Here is a 17940-nt window from a genome sequence, read left to right on the forward strand (position 1 = left end):
GGAATGAAATCCTAGCCAGAGAGAGATGCATCCATACTACTGTGAGAGCAAGGTTGCAGGGCTTCAGTCTCTATTCAACATAACTAGATATATTAGTCTCTGTGTTTCTACTTCCTCCTGAGGGTGGAATAAGACTGTGCATATTCTTGCTCTATTCTATACCCTGAGAACTGTTCCCTAAGGCGTCTTTCTAAGGTATTATCTCTGGTCCATTCATTGAGTCTTTCACAATCCCAATCATATCTTGTTTCCAGGTTGTAGCCAGTGCCTGTGGAATGGGAATGCATTCTGAATTTCTTCATCAAGTAGCACAGGAGCCACCAACTCCTTACAAGTGGGAATATCCAGAATTCCAGGCCATTCATGAACAAGATAAGCATCAGAAACTACCCTGAGAGAAAGGGAAGGGTTGAAAGCTCTGCCAGCTATCCAGGTTGATAGCATTAGGAACACTGCAGACATAAGAAACACCATGCTGAATCAGACTGAATATCCATTCTCTCAAGTACTGCAATCCAGCTTGGGTTGCATCAACAAAGGACACCATGCAGAATAATACAGTCCTGTCCTCCCTGTTATCAACATCAGCAGAAAGCTGTGTACCAGCTTTCCAAACTTCATTTAAAAACCCATTCCTGGAGTTTTGTGGTGACTTAGTGGGTTAAGGATCTGGTGTTGTCACTCTTGTGGCTCAGGTTACTGCTTTGGCACCAGTTTAATCCCTGGCACTGGAATTTCTGTATGCTGCAGATGCAGCCAAAAAATAAAAAATAAAAAAAAATAAAAACCAATTCCTTACTGCTCTCACAAAATAAAATTTATTGCAGCATATGGAGGTTCCCAGGCAGGGGTGGAATTGGAGCTGCAGCCCCCAGCCTATACCACAGCCACAGCAATGTGGGATCCCAGCCAAGTCTGCGACGTACACCACAGCTCATGGCAAAGCCAGATCCCTGACCCACTGAGGAAGGGCAGGGATTGAACCTTCGTCCCCATGAATACTAGTCGGATTCTTGTCCACTGCACCAAGATGGCAACTCCCAATATTCACTATTTTAAATTGTGAATTTAAAATATTTGTGTTTTATAAATACAAATATCTTTTTCTGCATCATATGGTGTCATATATCTATCATATATCTACAGAACCATAAAGCATATGTCATGAAAAACTTTGGTTGCCAAAACTAGGTGCTGGGGGATAGTTATTCTTTTTTAAATTTTTTAAAATTTAAGTATAGTTAATTCACAATATTGTGTTAGTTTCAGGTATACAGCAAAGTGATTCAGTTTTTTAAATTTTCTTTTTCAGATTTTTTTCCATTATAGGTTATAATTGTTTTTAAGTATTGAACCATGTGAGTGCATTACATGTTCATATTACTTATTTAGTAATTAAGTGGAGAAAATATTGAGAAGGAAAAAAAAATTTTTTTAAGAGCAAAGAAAATGAGCTTGCGTGCCACAAAGTCATCACACCCCTCTACAGAACCGCGCTGGCTGGACCTCCGGCGGCAAGAGCGGAGAAGGGTAGCCTGGCCGCGGCCACCGAGACGAGGCTTCCTAGAGCGGCCAGGAAGCGCCCCGCTGACAGCGGCCGAGCGCTGATTGGTTGGTTTGAGTCTAACCTTTGTTCGGGGCCGCCCAGAGGACGCTTGTCACTCCTGTTCCTCTCCGAGCGAGGTGAGTCTCTCTCGGTTCCTGGGAAGGCGCAGGGCACAGCTGTGGTCAGCAGAAACCCCCTCCTCTCACCTCCATCTCACAGGCTGTCCCCTCCCTCTGGACAGATCTACGACAGAGGACTTGGGCCGACCTTCCAGGAGAATGGAGTGAAAGGGGAGCCTGCGAGTTGCTCTGCGAGGGCATCCGTCTTAACCCCCTTCCTAAGTTGGAGCATGTACCCCACAACCACCGAATCCTAGGGACCCTTACATCTTAGGTTGTGGACTGAAAGAGCCTTTTAACAAAGCTATTAATCCTTAGTGTTTATCTAGGGCTTGCTGCCAAGCCAAGGACTTCGCGTACATTCTTATTTAATCTACAGAGCAATCCTGTGAGAAACATGAGAGTTTTTACAGATGAGGATCTAGTCTAGATAGGTAACTTGTTCTGAATTACAGCAGAGCTCAGATTCAAATCTATGTTCCTGCTTCCGTATTCTTATTTACAGCCTCCTGTCAGACTGTTTACTCAGTTCTGGTTGCTTCCCTTTATTAGCGATTATGTTCACAGCAGCTTTTGTGGTTTCTCAATGGTAACAGTTTTCTCTGAGACAAGATTCTAAGAGAGTCTCCTTGAAGTAGTCCCAGATAGAGGATCAGTCTCCTGAAAAACAGCTCAGAATGGCCACATCCCTGGAAGCCGAGGAACAAAAAGCCCTTCTAATAGTTAAGGCTGAAGACTGGAGACAGGACTCCACCTCAGGAAAGTACAGTCCTCACAGAAGGGAACTCTTCAGGCAGCACTTCAGGAAACTGTGCTATCAGGATGCACCTGGACCCCGCGAAGCTCTCACTCAGCTCTCCGAACTTTGCCACCAGTGGCTGAGGCCAGAATGCCACACAAAGGAGCAGATTTTAGACCTGCTGGTGCTTGAACAATTTCTGAGCATTCTTCCTAAGGATCTGCAAGCATGGGTGCAGGCACACCATCCAGAGACTGGAGAGGATGCGGTGACTGTGTTGGAGGATCTGGAGAGAGAGCTTGATGAACCTCAAAAGCAGGTGGGAAGAGGGTGGTCATTTGGCTGTGGGAGATCAGGGTATACGGACTGAGCCAAAGCAAAAGGCACATGAAAGAATACCTGAAGACATTTAATACGTTACCCTAGAGAAGAACAGGGACTGGCTGCCAGTGTCAAAGAACTAAAGTGTGGCTGAGTAAAGAGAGACACTGTACTGATTCTATGTCAGTTTGGAAGGCTAGGATCAGTGAGAAGCTATAGGAAGGCAAAGAGGAAGGCAAATAGGTATCAGATGAAAACAAAAATTTTTATAAAATTCATGGTTACCTATACATAAAATAGGCTACCTTGTAATAGGAAACTCCCCTTCAAAGTGGGGTTCAAGTAGATGATAAGGATATTGCAGAACAGCACTGTCTAATTGTGACCCATTCATATTTAATACATGTAACTAAATGTACATTTAATATATGTAATTAAAGAGTTCCCATCGTGGCACAGTGGTTAACGAATCCGACTAGGAACCATGAGGTTGTGGGTTTGATCCCTGGCCTTGCTCAGTGGCTTAAGGATCTGGCCTTGCTGTAAGCTGTGGTGTGGGTTGCAGATGTGGCTCGGATTTTGCGTTGCTGTGGCTCTGGCATAGGCCAGTGGCTACAGCTCCAGTTGGACCCCCTAGCCTGGGAACCTCCATATGCCGTGGGAGCGGCTCAAGAAAAGGCAAAAAGACAAAAAAAAAAAAAAATATATATATATATATATATATATGTAATTAAATACAGTGTAAGCCGTATACATAATTTAAATTTTCTAGTAGCCACATTTAAAAATAAAAACAAGTGAAATTAAATATATTTTATTCAATCCCAAATATCTAATCAGTATTTAAAAAGGTATTTTACATTCTTTTTTAATTTCATTTTTATATGTATTTTACACTTCACATCTCATTGTGTATTAGCCACATCTCAAACCCTCAGTAACTACATTTTTCTCGTGGCTATCATACTGGACCAGTTATAGAAGAAATAGAGGAAGTTGGGTTAGATCATCTTTCAAGTCCCAAGACTCTTATGATTCTGGACCTCTGCAGATCACTGTTAGAGACACTGGTTTTTATTCTCCAGTGTCTTGAACTGTAGATCAGTCTCTGTCTCTTTGTTTTTAGTCATTATGTCCATTTGCAATTGAATGAGAATTTGTCCCCTTTTCTATAGCCGTGGTCCCTGGCAGATTTTTTTTTTCTTTTGATCTTTCAAAGAAGTTTTTTCAGTTCTTTCACATAATCTACCTTACAAGCACAATCATACTTCATTGTTCCCAGGTTCCAGCCAATTCAGAAAGACAGGACACACTTTTGAACAAGTTGGCCGCCTTAAGAAGGCCACGTGAATCACTGACTATCAAATTCCATCCCAGGAAGACCCAGCAGGAGCAAGAATCTGGGGAGCCTCAAAGGAATGGTAAGGAGCAGGAGTTTTGTGTATATGAGGAAAGAGCTGATTTCTTAGATTAGACAGGAGCTTTCTCACTCTCATCTCCTTTTTAAGTTTTGTCCGTCACCTCACTGGGGAAGATTTTATCTTCTTTCCTATCCTTACCCCACCACAGAAAGAAATGTATTTCAGTTTTTCATTAGACTTTAAAGCTGCTATTTGGGGAGTTCCCTAGTGGCATAGCAGTTAAGGACTTGGCATTTGCACTGCTATGGCTCAGGTATAACCTGGCCATAACTCGCACATGCTGCAGGCAAGGGAAAAAAAAAAAACAATAATATCTGCTATTTTGCCCAAAGTTTAGGGGATGGGATTTAAATACTCATTCAAGTGAATAATACCTTATACTTCTGTCTGTTGTTATCTGATGATTCTAGTTAATTTCCCTTAAATTTCCAATTTGAGCAAAATTTATGACACACTGTATTAGTCTGCTCAGGCTGCCAGGACAGAATACCACACCATAATCTGGGTGGCTTAAACAACAAGAAACTATTTTCTCACAGTTCTGGAAGCTGGACAGTCCAAGATAGGGTGCCAGCAGAATTGTTTTTTAGTAAGGACCCTTTGGCTTGCTGACTTGCTGTGTCTTCATATGGTCTTTTCTCTGTGCAAAGCACTCCCTGTATCCCTTCTTCTTATAGAGGCACCAAAATCCTACTGGATTAGGGCCCACCCTTATGACCTAATTTAATCTTAATAACTTACTTAAAAGTACAGTTACACTGGGGGGTAGAGCTATGTTTTTTACAGTTACATTGGGAGGTAGAGCTATGTCTTTTAGTTTCTCTGAATGTCAGGTTGACCCGATTTTGGCTGTGGTTTGGTCCCACATTGCACTAATTAACATCCAGGATGTCTTGTGTATCCCCAGGCTACATTTAAAAGGCAGACAAGGAGTTCCCATTTTGGCGCAGCAGAAATGAATCCAACTGGTAACCATGAGGATGTGGCTTCAATCCCTGGCCTTCCTCAGTGGGTTGGGTGCCTGGCATTACTGTGAGCTGTGGTGTAGGTCGCAGATGCGGTTGGGATCCCGCATTGCTGTGGCTGTGGCATAGGCCAGCAGCTGTAGCTCCAGTTTGACCCCTAGCCTAGGAACTTCCTTGTGCTGGAGATGTGGCCCTAAAAAGCAAAAAATAAAAAAATAAAGAGCAGACAAACTGGCTCAGCAGTAACGAACCCAGCTAGTATCCATGAGAATACACGAGTTCGTTCCCTGGCCTCCCTCAGTGGGTTAAAGATCCAGCATTGCCATGAGCAAGCTGTGGTGTAGGCAACAGCTGCAGCTACGATTCAAACCCTAGCCTGGGAACTTCCCTATGCTTCGGGTGCGGCCCTAAAAAGACAAAATAAATAAATACATAATAAAAAGCAGGCAAGTTGGAGTTCCAACTGTGGCGCAGTTAAGGATCCAGCATTGTCGAAGCTGTGGCTCGAATTCAATCCTTGGCCCAGGAATTTTCATATGCTGTAGGAGTGGCTGAAAAAAATTTAAAAACAAAAAGCAGATGAACTTTACCAATGTATGCAGTTTACCCAAACTCTACTCTTTACAGTGCTCCCTACCCTTTTTCTAGAGGTTCTCCTGTTCATAATGCCTCTCCTCAGCAGTATGTTACACCTGGCCTATTCTAGATGCCACTCTCACTACTTTAAATTTTACCAGTATGGTTCTCTCATTCTCTAGGATCCCTGCCAGGTGATTTGCCTAATTTGAAAAATTATTTTAAGCTAAAATACTTCTAGCTAATATCTGGAAAGTATACTATTCAATTATATATAATTTAAAGGACCTTGTAGTGCTTTAACTCAAGCGGTGGAGGGTAGGTTATAGGTTGGCTTTAGAGGTAAGTTTGAGACCTCCTGTTCTGTTCATTCATTCCTCTTTCATTAAACACTTGTTGAATAGCAGCTGTATGTCAGGCGTCATGCTAGGTGTAAGGAAGACAAAGATAAGACACTTAAGTTCTTCAAGAAGCAGAGAATGCGCTGTTACAGCATGTGGTGAGCTACAGAGAAAAGGACAGCTATTCCTGTGGTAGGCCTGCAAAGGTATCAAAATAGGTTTGCTTGAGCTTAGATGGTTAGATGAGGAGGGGTGAACTGGGAAGAGGAAACTTTCTAGGCAGAGAGAATAGTAGGGTGCAGGGAGCATGAGGGCACACATAACACACATTCTAAGAACAGCAGCTACTCTGAGTTTGATTTTGATATAGAGAATTTTGTGGGAAAAAAATCAAAGGCCAGTGGTCAGTTCTTTAGCTGAATACCTTGCTAAAGAAATGGAACTCCATTCTATCAGATGGAGGTCTTACATTATTTCAGAGGAGTGGCTGACAGATTTGTGTTTTTATTTATTTATTTATTTATTTATTTATTGCTTTTTAGGGCCATACATATGGCATACAGAGGTTTCCAGGCTAGGGGTCACATCGGAGCTACAGCTGCCAGCCTACGACACAGCCACAGCAACGTGGGATCCAAGCCGTGTCTATGACCTACACCACAGCTCACGGCAACACTGGATCCTTAATCCACTGAGCAAGGCCAGGGCTCGAACCTGAAACCTCATGGTTACTAGTCAGATTCGTTTCCACTGCACCAAGATAGGAACTCCAGATTTGGGTTTTTAAAAATCACCGTCCATGGTTCCATTTTATAAAAGTTACCTAGAACTGGAAGTTACATAGACTGGAAGTTACATAGACTGGAAGGATTATCACCAAATGTCTACGTAGGTTATTTCAAGATAATGAAATCATAGGTGACTGATTCTCTATTTTCCAAAGTCTGTAAGTGAATGAGCATACAATTATAGTAGGGAAAAAAGATATAAACAAGGGGGGAGGCCACTCTCAAATACAGAGGATAGTGGACCAGAGTAGGGATAAGGCTGAAGAGAGGAAGGGGAAACTTCAGGACATATATAGTAATTAGGATGAACAGGTCTGACATGATACAATGGGGGTGGCGGGGGCAGGGGAGGTTGAGGGAATGGACATTTTAATACAGTCCAAGTTTATGGCTTGGGCGTCTTGCAAATAATGCTATCAGCAATTGAGAGGAAAATCAGAAGGAATATATATTTATTTGGGAAGAAGAGTTAGAATGGATTTAATTTTTATACATGTGAATTTATGGTGCCTGTGAAAAGTACAAGTAAGTAAAATCCAGCAAGCAGTGCAGTTTATTTTTTTTATTTATAATGATTTTTATTTTTTCCATTGTAGTTGGTTTACAATGTTCTGTCAATTTTCTACTTGTGCCCAGTCACACACGTATATATACATTCTTTTTCTCACATTATCCTCCATCATGCTCCATCACAAGTGACTAGATATAATTCCCAGTGCTATACAGCAGGATGTCATTGTTTATCCATTCTGAAGGCAATCGTTTGCATCTGTTAAACCCAGATTCCCAGTGCATCCCACTCCCTCTCCCAACCCTTCCCCCTTGGCAACCCCAAGTCTGTTCTCCAAGTCCATGAGTTTCTTTTCTGTGGAAAGGTTCATTTATGCCATATATTAGATTCCAGATATAAGTGATATCATATGGTATTTGTCTTTCTCTTTCTGACTTACTTCACTTGGTATGAGAGTCTCTAGTTCCATCCATGTTGCTTCAAATGGCATTATTTTGTTCTTTTTTATGGCTGAGTAGTATTCCGTTGTGTATATATACCACATCTTCTTAATCCATTCATCTGTCAGTGTACATTTAGGTTGATTCCATGTCTTGGCTATGTGAATAGTGCTGCAATGAACATGTGGGTGCCTGTGTCTTTCTCAAGGAAAGTTTTGTCCAGATATATGCCAAGACTGGGATTGTTCGGTCATATGGTAGTTCTATATTTAGTTTTCTAAGATACCTCCATACTGTTTTCCATAGTGATTGTACCGATTTATGTTCCCGCCAACAGTGTAGGAGGGTTCCCTTTTCTTCACACCCTCTCTAGCATTTGTTATTTGTGGACTTACTAATGATGGACATTCTGACAGGTGTGAGGTTTTGATTTGCATAATCAGTGATGTTGAGCATTTTTTCAGGTGCTTCTTGGCCATCTGTATATCTTCTTTGGAGAAATGTCTATTCAGGTCTTTTGCCCATTTTTCAATTGGTTTGTTGGCTTTTGCTGTTGATTTGTATAAGTTGTTTGTATATTTTAGAGATTAAGCCCTTGTTAGTTGCATTGTTTGAAACTATGTTCTCCCATTCTTATGTTGTCTTTTTTTTTTTTTTTTTTAAGGTTTCCTTTGCTGTGCAAAAGCTTGTCGGTTTGCTTAGGTCCCATTGGTTTATTTTTGCTTTTATTCCTATTGCCTTGGGAGACCGACCTAAGAAAACATTTGTAAGGTTGATGTCAGAGAATGTTTTGCCTATGTTCTCTTCTAGGAGTTGGTCTTTAACCTATTTTGAGTTTCTTTTTGTTCATGGTGTGAGGGTGTGTTCCAGTTTTATTGAATTACATATGGCTGTCCAGTTTTCCCAGTACCACTTACTGAAAAGACTGTCTTTTTCCCATTTTATATTTTTGCCTCCCATTGTCAAAGATTAATTGACCATAGGTGTCTGGGTTTGGTTCTCTATTCTATTCCATTGGTCTGTATGTCTGTTTTGGTACCAGTACCACACTGTTTTGATTACTGTGGCTTTGTAATATCAGGCAGTGCAGTTTAAAATGTGGTTCTGGAGTTCCCATTGTGTTGCAGTGGTTAACGAGTCCAACTAGGAACCATGAGGTTTCAGGTTCGATCCCTGGCCTTGCTCAGTGGCTTAAGGATCTGGCATTGCCATGAGCTGTGGTGTAGGTTGCAGATGCAGCTCAGATCTCCAGTTGCTGTGGCTCTGGTGTAGGCCAGCAGCTACAGCTCCAATTGGACCCCTAGCCGGGGAACTTCCATATGCCGCGCAAGCGGCCCTAGAAAAGGCAAAAAGACATAAATAAATAAATAAATAAATAAATAAAATGTGGTTCTAAATACAGGAGAAAGGTATGGGAGGAGAGAGAGCTTTGGAGTCAGATACTGGGTCGATTATAGAAGACGTGAGTGTAGATGATGGCGACTCGGAAGACTATAGAGTAAAAAGAGAAGAGAGCACATGAAAAATTGTGAGGCATGCCACCATCTCAAGTTTTCATAGAGGAAAAGGATTTTAGAAAGGAGAGAGCAGGGGCTGTCAAAGAGGTTAAGAGAAGCAGAAGAGGATGGTATCACCAAAGCCAAGGGAGGAGTTTCTACCAGATGTAACCAGTGTAGGACACACTGTAAGATTCCCTTGAATTTGGCATTTAGAAGTTAATGAGGAGTTCCCATCATGGCTCAGTGGTTAACCAACCTGACTAGTATCCATGGCATCGTGCAGTGGGTTAAGGATTCGGCGTTGACATGAGCTGTGGTGTAGGTAGCAGACATGGCTCAGATCCCACATTGCTGTGGCTGTGGCAAAGGCCAGCAGCTGCAGCTCCCATTCGACCCCTAGCCTGGGAGCTTCCATATGCCGAAGGTGCGGACCTAAAAAGACAAAAAAAAAAAAAAGAAAGAAAGAAAAGTTAATGAGTCAGTAAGAATAGCTTCAGAAGGCAGAAGCTGAAAGATGCAAATCTTTTAGATAAGCTCGAATAAGCTTACTTTCTGGAATCTTCATCTCTTTTCTGTGAGAAGCCATATAAGTTTCTCACCTCATCTTTGGAGACAGGATATGCACTTAAAAACCAGATCACAGTAATCATTTAATGTATCAAATGCTAATTCTGTTGTGTAGAGCACAGAGAATTATTGATTATGACTAGCAGCTTGTCTGTGTAAAACTTTAAATTCTAGATGGGCTTTCCTTCTATTTTTTGCTTTGTTTTGGTTTTTTGCTACACCCATGGCCAGAACTGAACCCACACAACATCAGTGACCTGAGCCACAACAGTGACAATGCCAGATCCTTAACCTGCTGAGACACCAGGGAACTCCTATCCTTCTGTTTTTGTTTGTTTGTTTGTTTTACAAATACCTCTGGATCAGTTTCACTCTGCTTCACATTAGTTTAAGTTCTAGAAAAACAGTCTTTCTTTTTTTTTTTTTTTTTTTTTTTTTGTCTTTTTGTCTTTTTGCCTATTCTAGGGCCGCTTGCGCGGCATATGGAAGTTCCCAGGCCAGGGGTCCAATCGGACTGTAGCCACCGGCCTGTGCCAGAGCCACAGCAATGCGGGGTCCGACCGCGTCTGCAACCCACACCACAGCTCATGGCAACGCTGGATCCTTAACCCACTGAGCAAGGCCAGGGATTGAACCCGCAACCTCATGGCTCCTAGTCAGATTCATTTACCACTGCACCACAACGGGAACTCCCAAGAAAAACACACTCTTTCTATACAGAAAATTGTAGAAGCTTACACATGTGCTGCTGCCAAAATAACCTTTCAAGGGAGTGCTGTATAGTTAAAATATAAATTGTCTTTTCTTAATTTATCAAAAGATGCTTTATGAAATGTAGCTATCCTGTGAGACCTGTGAATTCTTAGGGAAGTCTATTTTGTCTGCATTGAACAATATAAATATGATTGTTTCCTAAGGTACAGCCCCAGCAACCTGACACAATTTTTATCTGTCCCCCTCACCACCAAACTCCTGCCAAAAAAATGAACAAGCAAAAAAACAAAACGCACGCACGCACACACACACACACACACAAAACACTGCAGCAATCACAACAAATACATCTGAAGAAATGCCTCTCAACTTTATTAAAAGATGTAACATCTGGTCCAGATTCTCATTTTACAGTTGAAAAGTTATACCACAGTGGTTGTGACTCTTCCAAGTTTCCATTAGGAGTTAGAAGAAGAGATAAAATTACAATCATAACCTGGGGCTCCTACCTATTAGTTCAGAACAGTTTTTTAAAACCATAATGATAATTTACCAAAAAGAAAGTATCTTTTTAAAATAAATTTATTGTTAAATAGACTTTTTAATGCAGTATCTCTTGTTTTAAATTTTTCATTGTATTCATACCAGCAAGAGTATTAGTATTAGCTCTTGACTAGGGTAATGGCACTTGTCTCTGTAAACATAACTAGGAATTATAATAGTGGTCACTTAATACAGAATTGTTTTCATATATGAGAAAAGAACTTGGAGAACCAAGGGTCCTACAGTTCTTTGTAACACATTGTCAAAAAATTTTTGGCTATGCTATTAACCTGCAACACTGACTCTCCATTAGCGGTAAATGATAGTCTCCTTAACTCTTCCAGTTTCACTTCACTGAGCATTTAACCTTGTCCTTTCTTTTCCTCTAGGATGTCAAGCAGGTTGTACACATAGTAATTAAATGGTCTTTATGGACATATCCTTTTTTTTTTTTCATTGTTGTGGTGCAGCATATGGAAGTTCCTGGGTCAGGGATAGACCCCATGCCTCTGCAGCTACCTGAGCCACTGCAGTCAGATTCTTTGCCTACCTCACCAAAGCAGAACCCTGGATGTACTCTCATTTCAGTGACCAGCAGGACTTGGCTTATCTGGAATGTAACTGATAAGGCCTTTTGGATGTGCCAAAGTAACACTGGAAAAATAGCTCTGGCAGAAGATGCTAAACAAAATACTCCTAATTTTGTCAGTTCTGAAACAAGATCTCCTAGAATCCAATTACCCTAGGGTTGGCACTTGGAAGAGATACATAAACAAAATTCTGAAATTCCAATTGGCCAAGCAGACTACAGGTCCTGAGATGAGAAAAGTTCACATTTGACAGTTTCCATACAATATTCTTCACATTGCTCAATTACAGATCTAAGAGAGAGGGATATAATTTGAACTGCTAGCCAAGGAAAATTGATATATTTTTTTTAATATTTTTTGAAGTCTTGGTGAGGAATTTTTCTCCAGACGTCTCCTGAAGTTGTAGGAGAGAAACTCATCCTAAGGCCTGGTAGATTCCCCCGAAGGTAGTAAACTGCTCACAAGTGCCAACTCTCTGTCCTTTTTCAAAAAACACTCATCTTCAACAATAAGCCACAGAAAACTAACCATCAGTGACTCCAGTTTATAAAAGAAGCTGTGGAGCCAATATGTTGATGTTTGAAAACACTTTTCTTAATGGTGTAGGGATATCTCTGATTTCTGTGATTCAACTAATTTAGCAATACTTCTGCTGCACATTATACTTTTACACATGCTTTATCATACATTTCCTCATCTGACCAAACAATAGGTGAGAAGGAGGGCACAGAGGTGATAAGGAAACCAAAATGGTTATCATCTGCCAACATTTCAACAATTATCAGCAGAGCCAGGGCTGAAATCTGGACCTGACTGGCTCTAATTCAGTCCTTATAATTTCTCCTCAGAGATAATATAGTATTTAGATTCCAAAACAGTATCATTTTAGAACAAGTAATGAAGCTTTGAGAAAGTCTACTGCCTGATTAAAAAAAAAAAAAAAAAAAAGCAGGGGGTTAGGGAAGTTCCCATTGGGGCTCAGCGGAAACAAATCTTAACTAGTATCATGAGACATAGGTTCAATCCCTGGCCTTGCTCAGTGGATCCCTGGCCTTGCTCAGTGGGTTAAGGATCCAGCATTGTAGTGAGCTGTGGTACAGGTTGAAGACAAGGCTTGGATCTGGTATTGCTGTGTCTGTGGCATAGGCCAGTGGCTACAGCACCGATTTGACCCCTAGCCTGGGAAACCCATAGGCTGGGGTGCAGCCCTAAAAAGCAAAGAAAAAAAAAAAGGCAGGGGGTGGCAGGGGAGTTCCTGTTGTGGCTCAGCCATAATGAACCTGACTAATATCCATGAGGACACAGGTTCGATCCCTGACTTCACTCAGTGGGTTAAGGATTTGGCATTGCTGCAAGATGTGGTTTAGGCTGCAGATGCAGCCCTAAAAAAGATTTAAAACATTTTTAAAAATTGTTTTAAATGGTAAAAAGGAAGGTAAGATTTGATGAAAATTTGGTAGGAAGGGGACAAGTGATGACAGTGAAGAGTGCAGTTTGGGCACTCAGGCCAGAGCCAGTGTTTTCCATACCCACAGCAGACACTGAAATGTTCTGCTGGCTCTTGCTGCTGCTTCCATCATGCCAAGTGAACCACTGAAAAACTCTATGTGATTAAACAATTGTTGTACAATTAGGATTCCTAGGCCTTTTAAGATGGAGGTTTCAGCATAACCACATAGGTCTACCCCCTAAAATCTCAAAATATCTATTATAAAATTCAACTCCACAAATATTTATTTAGTACTTGCTGTGTGCCAAGTTCCATATTAAGCTTAGGGTTGAGGACATGCAGATCAGGAAGAGGGAGAGCACATCCAATTTAGCAGATTAGGGAAGACTTCCTGGAGGAGACAGCATTTGAGATGGACCTTGAACAATAGCTAGACCAGTGGCTCTCAAAGTGCAGTCCCTGTACCAGCATTATCTATCATATCAAGAAGTGCACACCCCTGGGCTTCACCCCAACCTTATCAAATCAGATGCTCTGTGGGTCAGAAGCCCAGCAATCTGTGTTTTGATGAGCCAGGTGATTCTAATGCACAATAAAGTTTGAGAACTGCCCAGCTAGGATTTAGATAGGAGGAGATATCAAGGACATCGGTTTCAGAAAAAAGGATTCAACCCAGCACATACACCAGACCATCCACTGTCACTTCCTGTTTATCTTCTATCCTGACCTGCATGCGCTCTCTCTCTCTCTCTCTCTCTCTCTCTCTCTCTCTCTCTCTCTCTCTCTCTCTCTCTCTCTCTCTCTGCTTTTAGCTATTATTATTATGTACACTTCTTTCCTTTGATGGTTCCTACTCACTTCATTCCTCTCAGATCCCTAATCTCCCTACCTTCTCCAGTCACTTGTACTTGGTTTTACTACCACTTACTACCCACCTTTCAGACCCTTCAGGTTTCTCCCAAAATTTTACCTCCCTTCCCATCTTTGTTTTCTAATCTCCTCCTTGTTTATCCCCCTTAATTATCCTTGGCATATCTGTAGTCCCCGTTTACCATTTTGCATTTACACAGAATTGCTGTTTGTCCACATTTTTGCCTTTTCCTCTATTTGTGATCTATTCCCAAGTAACATATCCTGCTATCTTCCTTACTGGCCTCTTCTCTACTTTCTCCCCAATATTATCAGTGTATGTTTTGATGGTGCTAGATACCTAATTTGTGCATTGTATATGGGTTTTAGTTTTTATAAGACATTTTTGGAGTTCCTGTCATGGCGCAGTGGTTAACGAATCCGACTAGGAACCAGGAGGTTGTGGGTTCAATCCCTGGCCATGCTCAGTGGGTTAAGGATCCGGCATTGCCATGAGCTGTGGTGTAGATTACAGACGCGGCTCGGATCCCGTGTTGCTGCGGCTCTGGTGTAGGCCAGCGGCTACAGCTCCAATTCAACCCCTAGCCTGAGAACCTCCATATGCCATGAATGCAGCCCTAGAAAATACAAAAAAAAAAAAAAAAAAGACATTTTTAACATTTGCATGTTCTTTCTTCCATAGGCTTTTTGCCTCTTAACCTAGAATGGACCTGTTTATATACTGTTTATTATTACAGGTGATCAAACCAGGACTAAGAATGAAGAGTTGTCCCAGAAGGAAGATATACCCAAAGACATGAAATTCCTTGGGGAAATAAACAACAGATCTAACAAAGATACTCCTCAGTATCCTGAATCCAAAGATGCTGTTGAAAGTGAGGTCAGATTCGAGTGGCAACAGAGGGAAAGAAGACGCTATAAATGTGATGACTGTGGAAAAAGTTTTAGTCATAGCTCAGACCTGAGTAAACACAGGAGAACTCACACTGGAGAGAAGCCCTACAAATGTGATGAATGTGGAAAAGCCTTCATTCAACGCTCACATCTCATTGGACATCATAGAGTACACACTGGCGTGAAACCCTATAAATGTAAAGAATGTGGGAAAGATTTTAGTGGACGCACAGGTCTTATTCAACATCAGAGAATCCACACAGGTGAAAAACCCTATGAATGTGATGAGTGCGGGAGGCCTTTCCGAGTAAGTTCAGCCCTTATTAGACATCAAAGAATTCATACAGCAAATAAGCTCTACTAATATGGTGAAGTAACAAAAGTGCTTTAGACCTCAGGCCTAATTAGTTATCAGAGAAATCTACCTTGGAGACCTTGTGTATCCTGAATGTGGGCAAAGCTACAATCACCGTTAAAAATGTCTCCAGCACCAGAGATCTACCTGAATAAAATTTCCTTTTATTTCTAAATTAGTTCAGTTTCTTGGGAGGATCTAAGAGTTATTTGAGAAAGGCTTGTCCATTGCCTTGTTCACTTGTGGCCCAAAATAACCATGTTTCCTGGTTGAAAGACACGAATTCTACCTCTTGGCTCTGGCTCCTTTTTACTTGACCATTTAGTGTATGACTTTAGGCAAGACATTCATATTTTTCTTTGCCTTCATTTTCCCTTTCAGTAAAGTGCAGTGATATAATAGAGGCCCACAGGCATGTTGTGTTAAGTTAAAATAGATGAAAACTGCTTTTGAAATTAAGAACTAAAACAATACTAATTTTCCCCATCATTCTGATATAATGGCCTAAATACCCATTTCTTAAAATAGTATAATAATTTTGAAGAATTTTTTTGGTTTGCCAATGAGTAAAAAAAAAAAAATAGAGGGAACCATCAGAAAAGACAGCAGGTTAAGGAAAACATTAAAATGGAGAGGAAAGCAGTAAGTGATCAGGGGAACTGCTGGGAGGGGGATGATGGAGTGTGTTAGGGATCTGTATCTTTGGATAAGTCACTTCTTTTCTGAGTCTCAGGTCATTGTAAACTGAGGGACATGGGGAGAGGTTGGTCTAGAACTGCACTGTCCAATATAGTAGCCAGAACCCACATGTAGCTCTATAAATTTAAACTTAAATAAAATGATAAATTCAGTTCCATGGTGACATTAGCTACATGTGGCTAAGTAGCCACTGTAATGGGCAGCACAGATCCAAACCATTTTTATCATTGCAGAAACTTCTAAAGAATACTGCTGTTCAAATCAGTCATTGGTAAGGTATCTTCCTGCTTTGATATGTGATTTGAGTTCAGGAAGGTAGCAAAAGAGATAACCTGAGGAGGCTGCAATAGCAACAGGAGATAAAATACAAACACCCTGAAAAAAATTAATTTAGTAATAATAACTTTGTGGTACTTTTCAGCCTTAAAAAGAGGATATTATAATTGAAGGAAGATGATTTTTAAGTAAATATGACAACATAATAATCTAAGTTGAAAGCTCAAATTACTACCTAATCTCTATAAAAAGAGTGTAATTACCTTTACAAGGTAATAAACCCTGTCAGTTACCCTATATTAATGAGAAGTTGGGGCTCTCAGTACACTAATGCTTTAAGATAGTAAACAATCTATATTTTTTTCTTTGGGGCTCCAGAATGTATTAGCACTTCATGTATGTATTTGCAACAGTTTTACATCCTTAGTTTGAGAATTTTATAGCATCACAGGTATTGTGGTCAAAGGCCAACACATTCAAATTTACAAAACCAGGAGTTCCCATTGTGGCTCAGAAGGTTAAGAACCTGACATGGTGTCTGTTATGGTGCAGGTTTGATCCCTGACCTCACTCAGTGGGTTGAGGATCCTGTGTTGCCAAGAGCTGCTGCGTACATCGTGCATCACAGAGGCAGTTCAGAGCTGGCGTGGCTGTGGCTGGGGTGTAGGATGACAGTTGCAGCTCCATTTCAACCCCTGGCCTGGGAACTTCCATATACTGAGGTGTGGCCATAAAAAAAAAAAAAATTTACAAAAGCATCAAACTGCCATGAACCACTAATTCTAGGAATAACCATCACCAAAATGATTAGGAAGTAATCTAATCTCTCATTGAAGACATTAATTACACATTTGTTTTGAGTGTAGGGAAACCACCAGAATCATTTTGCATCTACTACTATTGGAAGATGAATCTTAAATTATTCCTTATAATGCCATAAAGATAAACTGAACTTTTATGTCTATTTGAACATAACGCTCCTTTTAAAAAAATAAGTTTACTTTGAATGTATACATCAACTGATAAAAACTTTGAAAACATCAAGTTTTACACTCTTTTTTTTCATTTATTTATCTGAGCAATATTTCAAAGCATTTGAAACAGGATTTTTTAATGGTCATTAAGAGAAAAGTAAAGTTGTAAATCTTAGTATGAGAAACATCCTTATTTAAAAAGTAGAGTTATGGAGTCCCCGTCGTGGCGCAGTGGTTAATGAATCCGACTAGGAACCATGAGGTTGCAAGTTTGATCCCTGGCCTTGCTCAGGATCCAGCATTGCCATGAGCTGTGGTGTAGGTTGCAGACGCAGCTCCAATCCCACGTTGCTGTGGCTCTGGTATAGGCCCCTAGCCTGGGAATCTCCATATACCATGGGAACTACCCTAGAAAAGGCAAAAAGACAAAAAAAAAAAAAAAAAAAAAGGTGCTTACTGAATGATGGCTTTTCCCCCATTACCTTAGTGTTGCTAGAAAACACTGTCATGTGTAGAAGCTGTACACAGTCTTTAAAGGGGAAATTCGTTTCTGATCTTATTGAATTTAGAGAGTTTTCTACAATAGTAAGAAAGATGATCTTGGCTACCACAAGATTAGGCTTCCTAAAATTGGTAAAGATGATAAAAGACTGATTTTCTTCTAATATACTCTGTATGATGGAATCTGTTCAGGTAGCAGTTTTGAATATGTTATGTACAAAGAAGTGTTCTTCATAGAGTT

General features: G+C 40.7%; 1 protein-coding gene across 3 annotated transcripts; it reads left to right on the forward strand.

Annotated features, from left to right (window-relative positions):
* Positions 1592-17268, forward strand: ZSCAN16 (zinc finger and SCAN domain containing 16). 3 transcript variants are annotated; one of them, XM_005665670.3, is made up of 4 exons: positions 1592-1683; positions 1788-2723; positions 4008-4146; positions 14738-17268. In XM_005665670.3, the coding sequence occupies exons 2-4, from the start codon at positions 2343-2345 to the stop codon at positions 15256-15258; spliced, it is 1041 nt and encodes a 346-aa protein (XP_005665727.2). In that variant the 5' UTR covers positions 1592-1683; positions 1788-2342; the 3' UTR covers positions 15259-17268. The 3 variants fall into 3 exon arrangements, with proteins under 3 accessions (XP_005665727.2, XP_005665726.2, XP_013832985.2); XM_013977531.2 differs by having other exon boundaries at positions 1622-1683; positions 2262-2723; XM_005665669.3 differs by having other exon boundaries at positions 1614-2723.

The sequence above is a fragment of the Sus scrofa genome, chromosome 7 (assembly GCF_000003025.6).
Source record: "Sus scrofa isolate TJ Tabasco breed Duroc chromosome 7, Sscrofa11.1, whole genome shotgun sequence".
Lineage (NCBI taxonomy): Eukaryota > Metazoa > Chordata > Mammalia > Artiodactyla > Suidae > Sus > Sus scrofa.

What these genes read in the sequence shown, in the direction of transcription:
- ZSCAN16 (XM_005665670.3), top strand. Translation starts at nt 2,343, where the DNA reads ATGGCCACATCCCTGGAAGCCGAGGAACAAAAAGCCCTTCTAATAGTT. An exon ending in TTGATGAACCTCAAAAGCAG is followed by an intron (nt 2,724 to 4,007) that starts GTGGGAAGAGGG and finishes CATTGTTCCCAG; the next exon opens with GTTCCAGCCAATTCAGAAAG. An exon ending in TGGGGAGCCTCAAAGGAATG is followed by an intron (nt 4,147 to 14,737) that starts GTAAGGAGCAGG and finishes TTATTATTACAG; the next exon opens with GTGATCAAACCAGGACTAAG.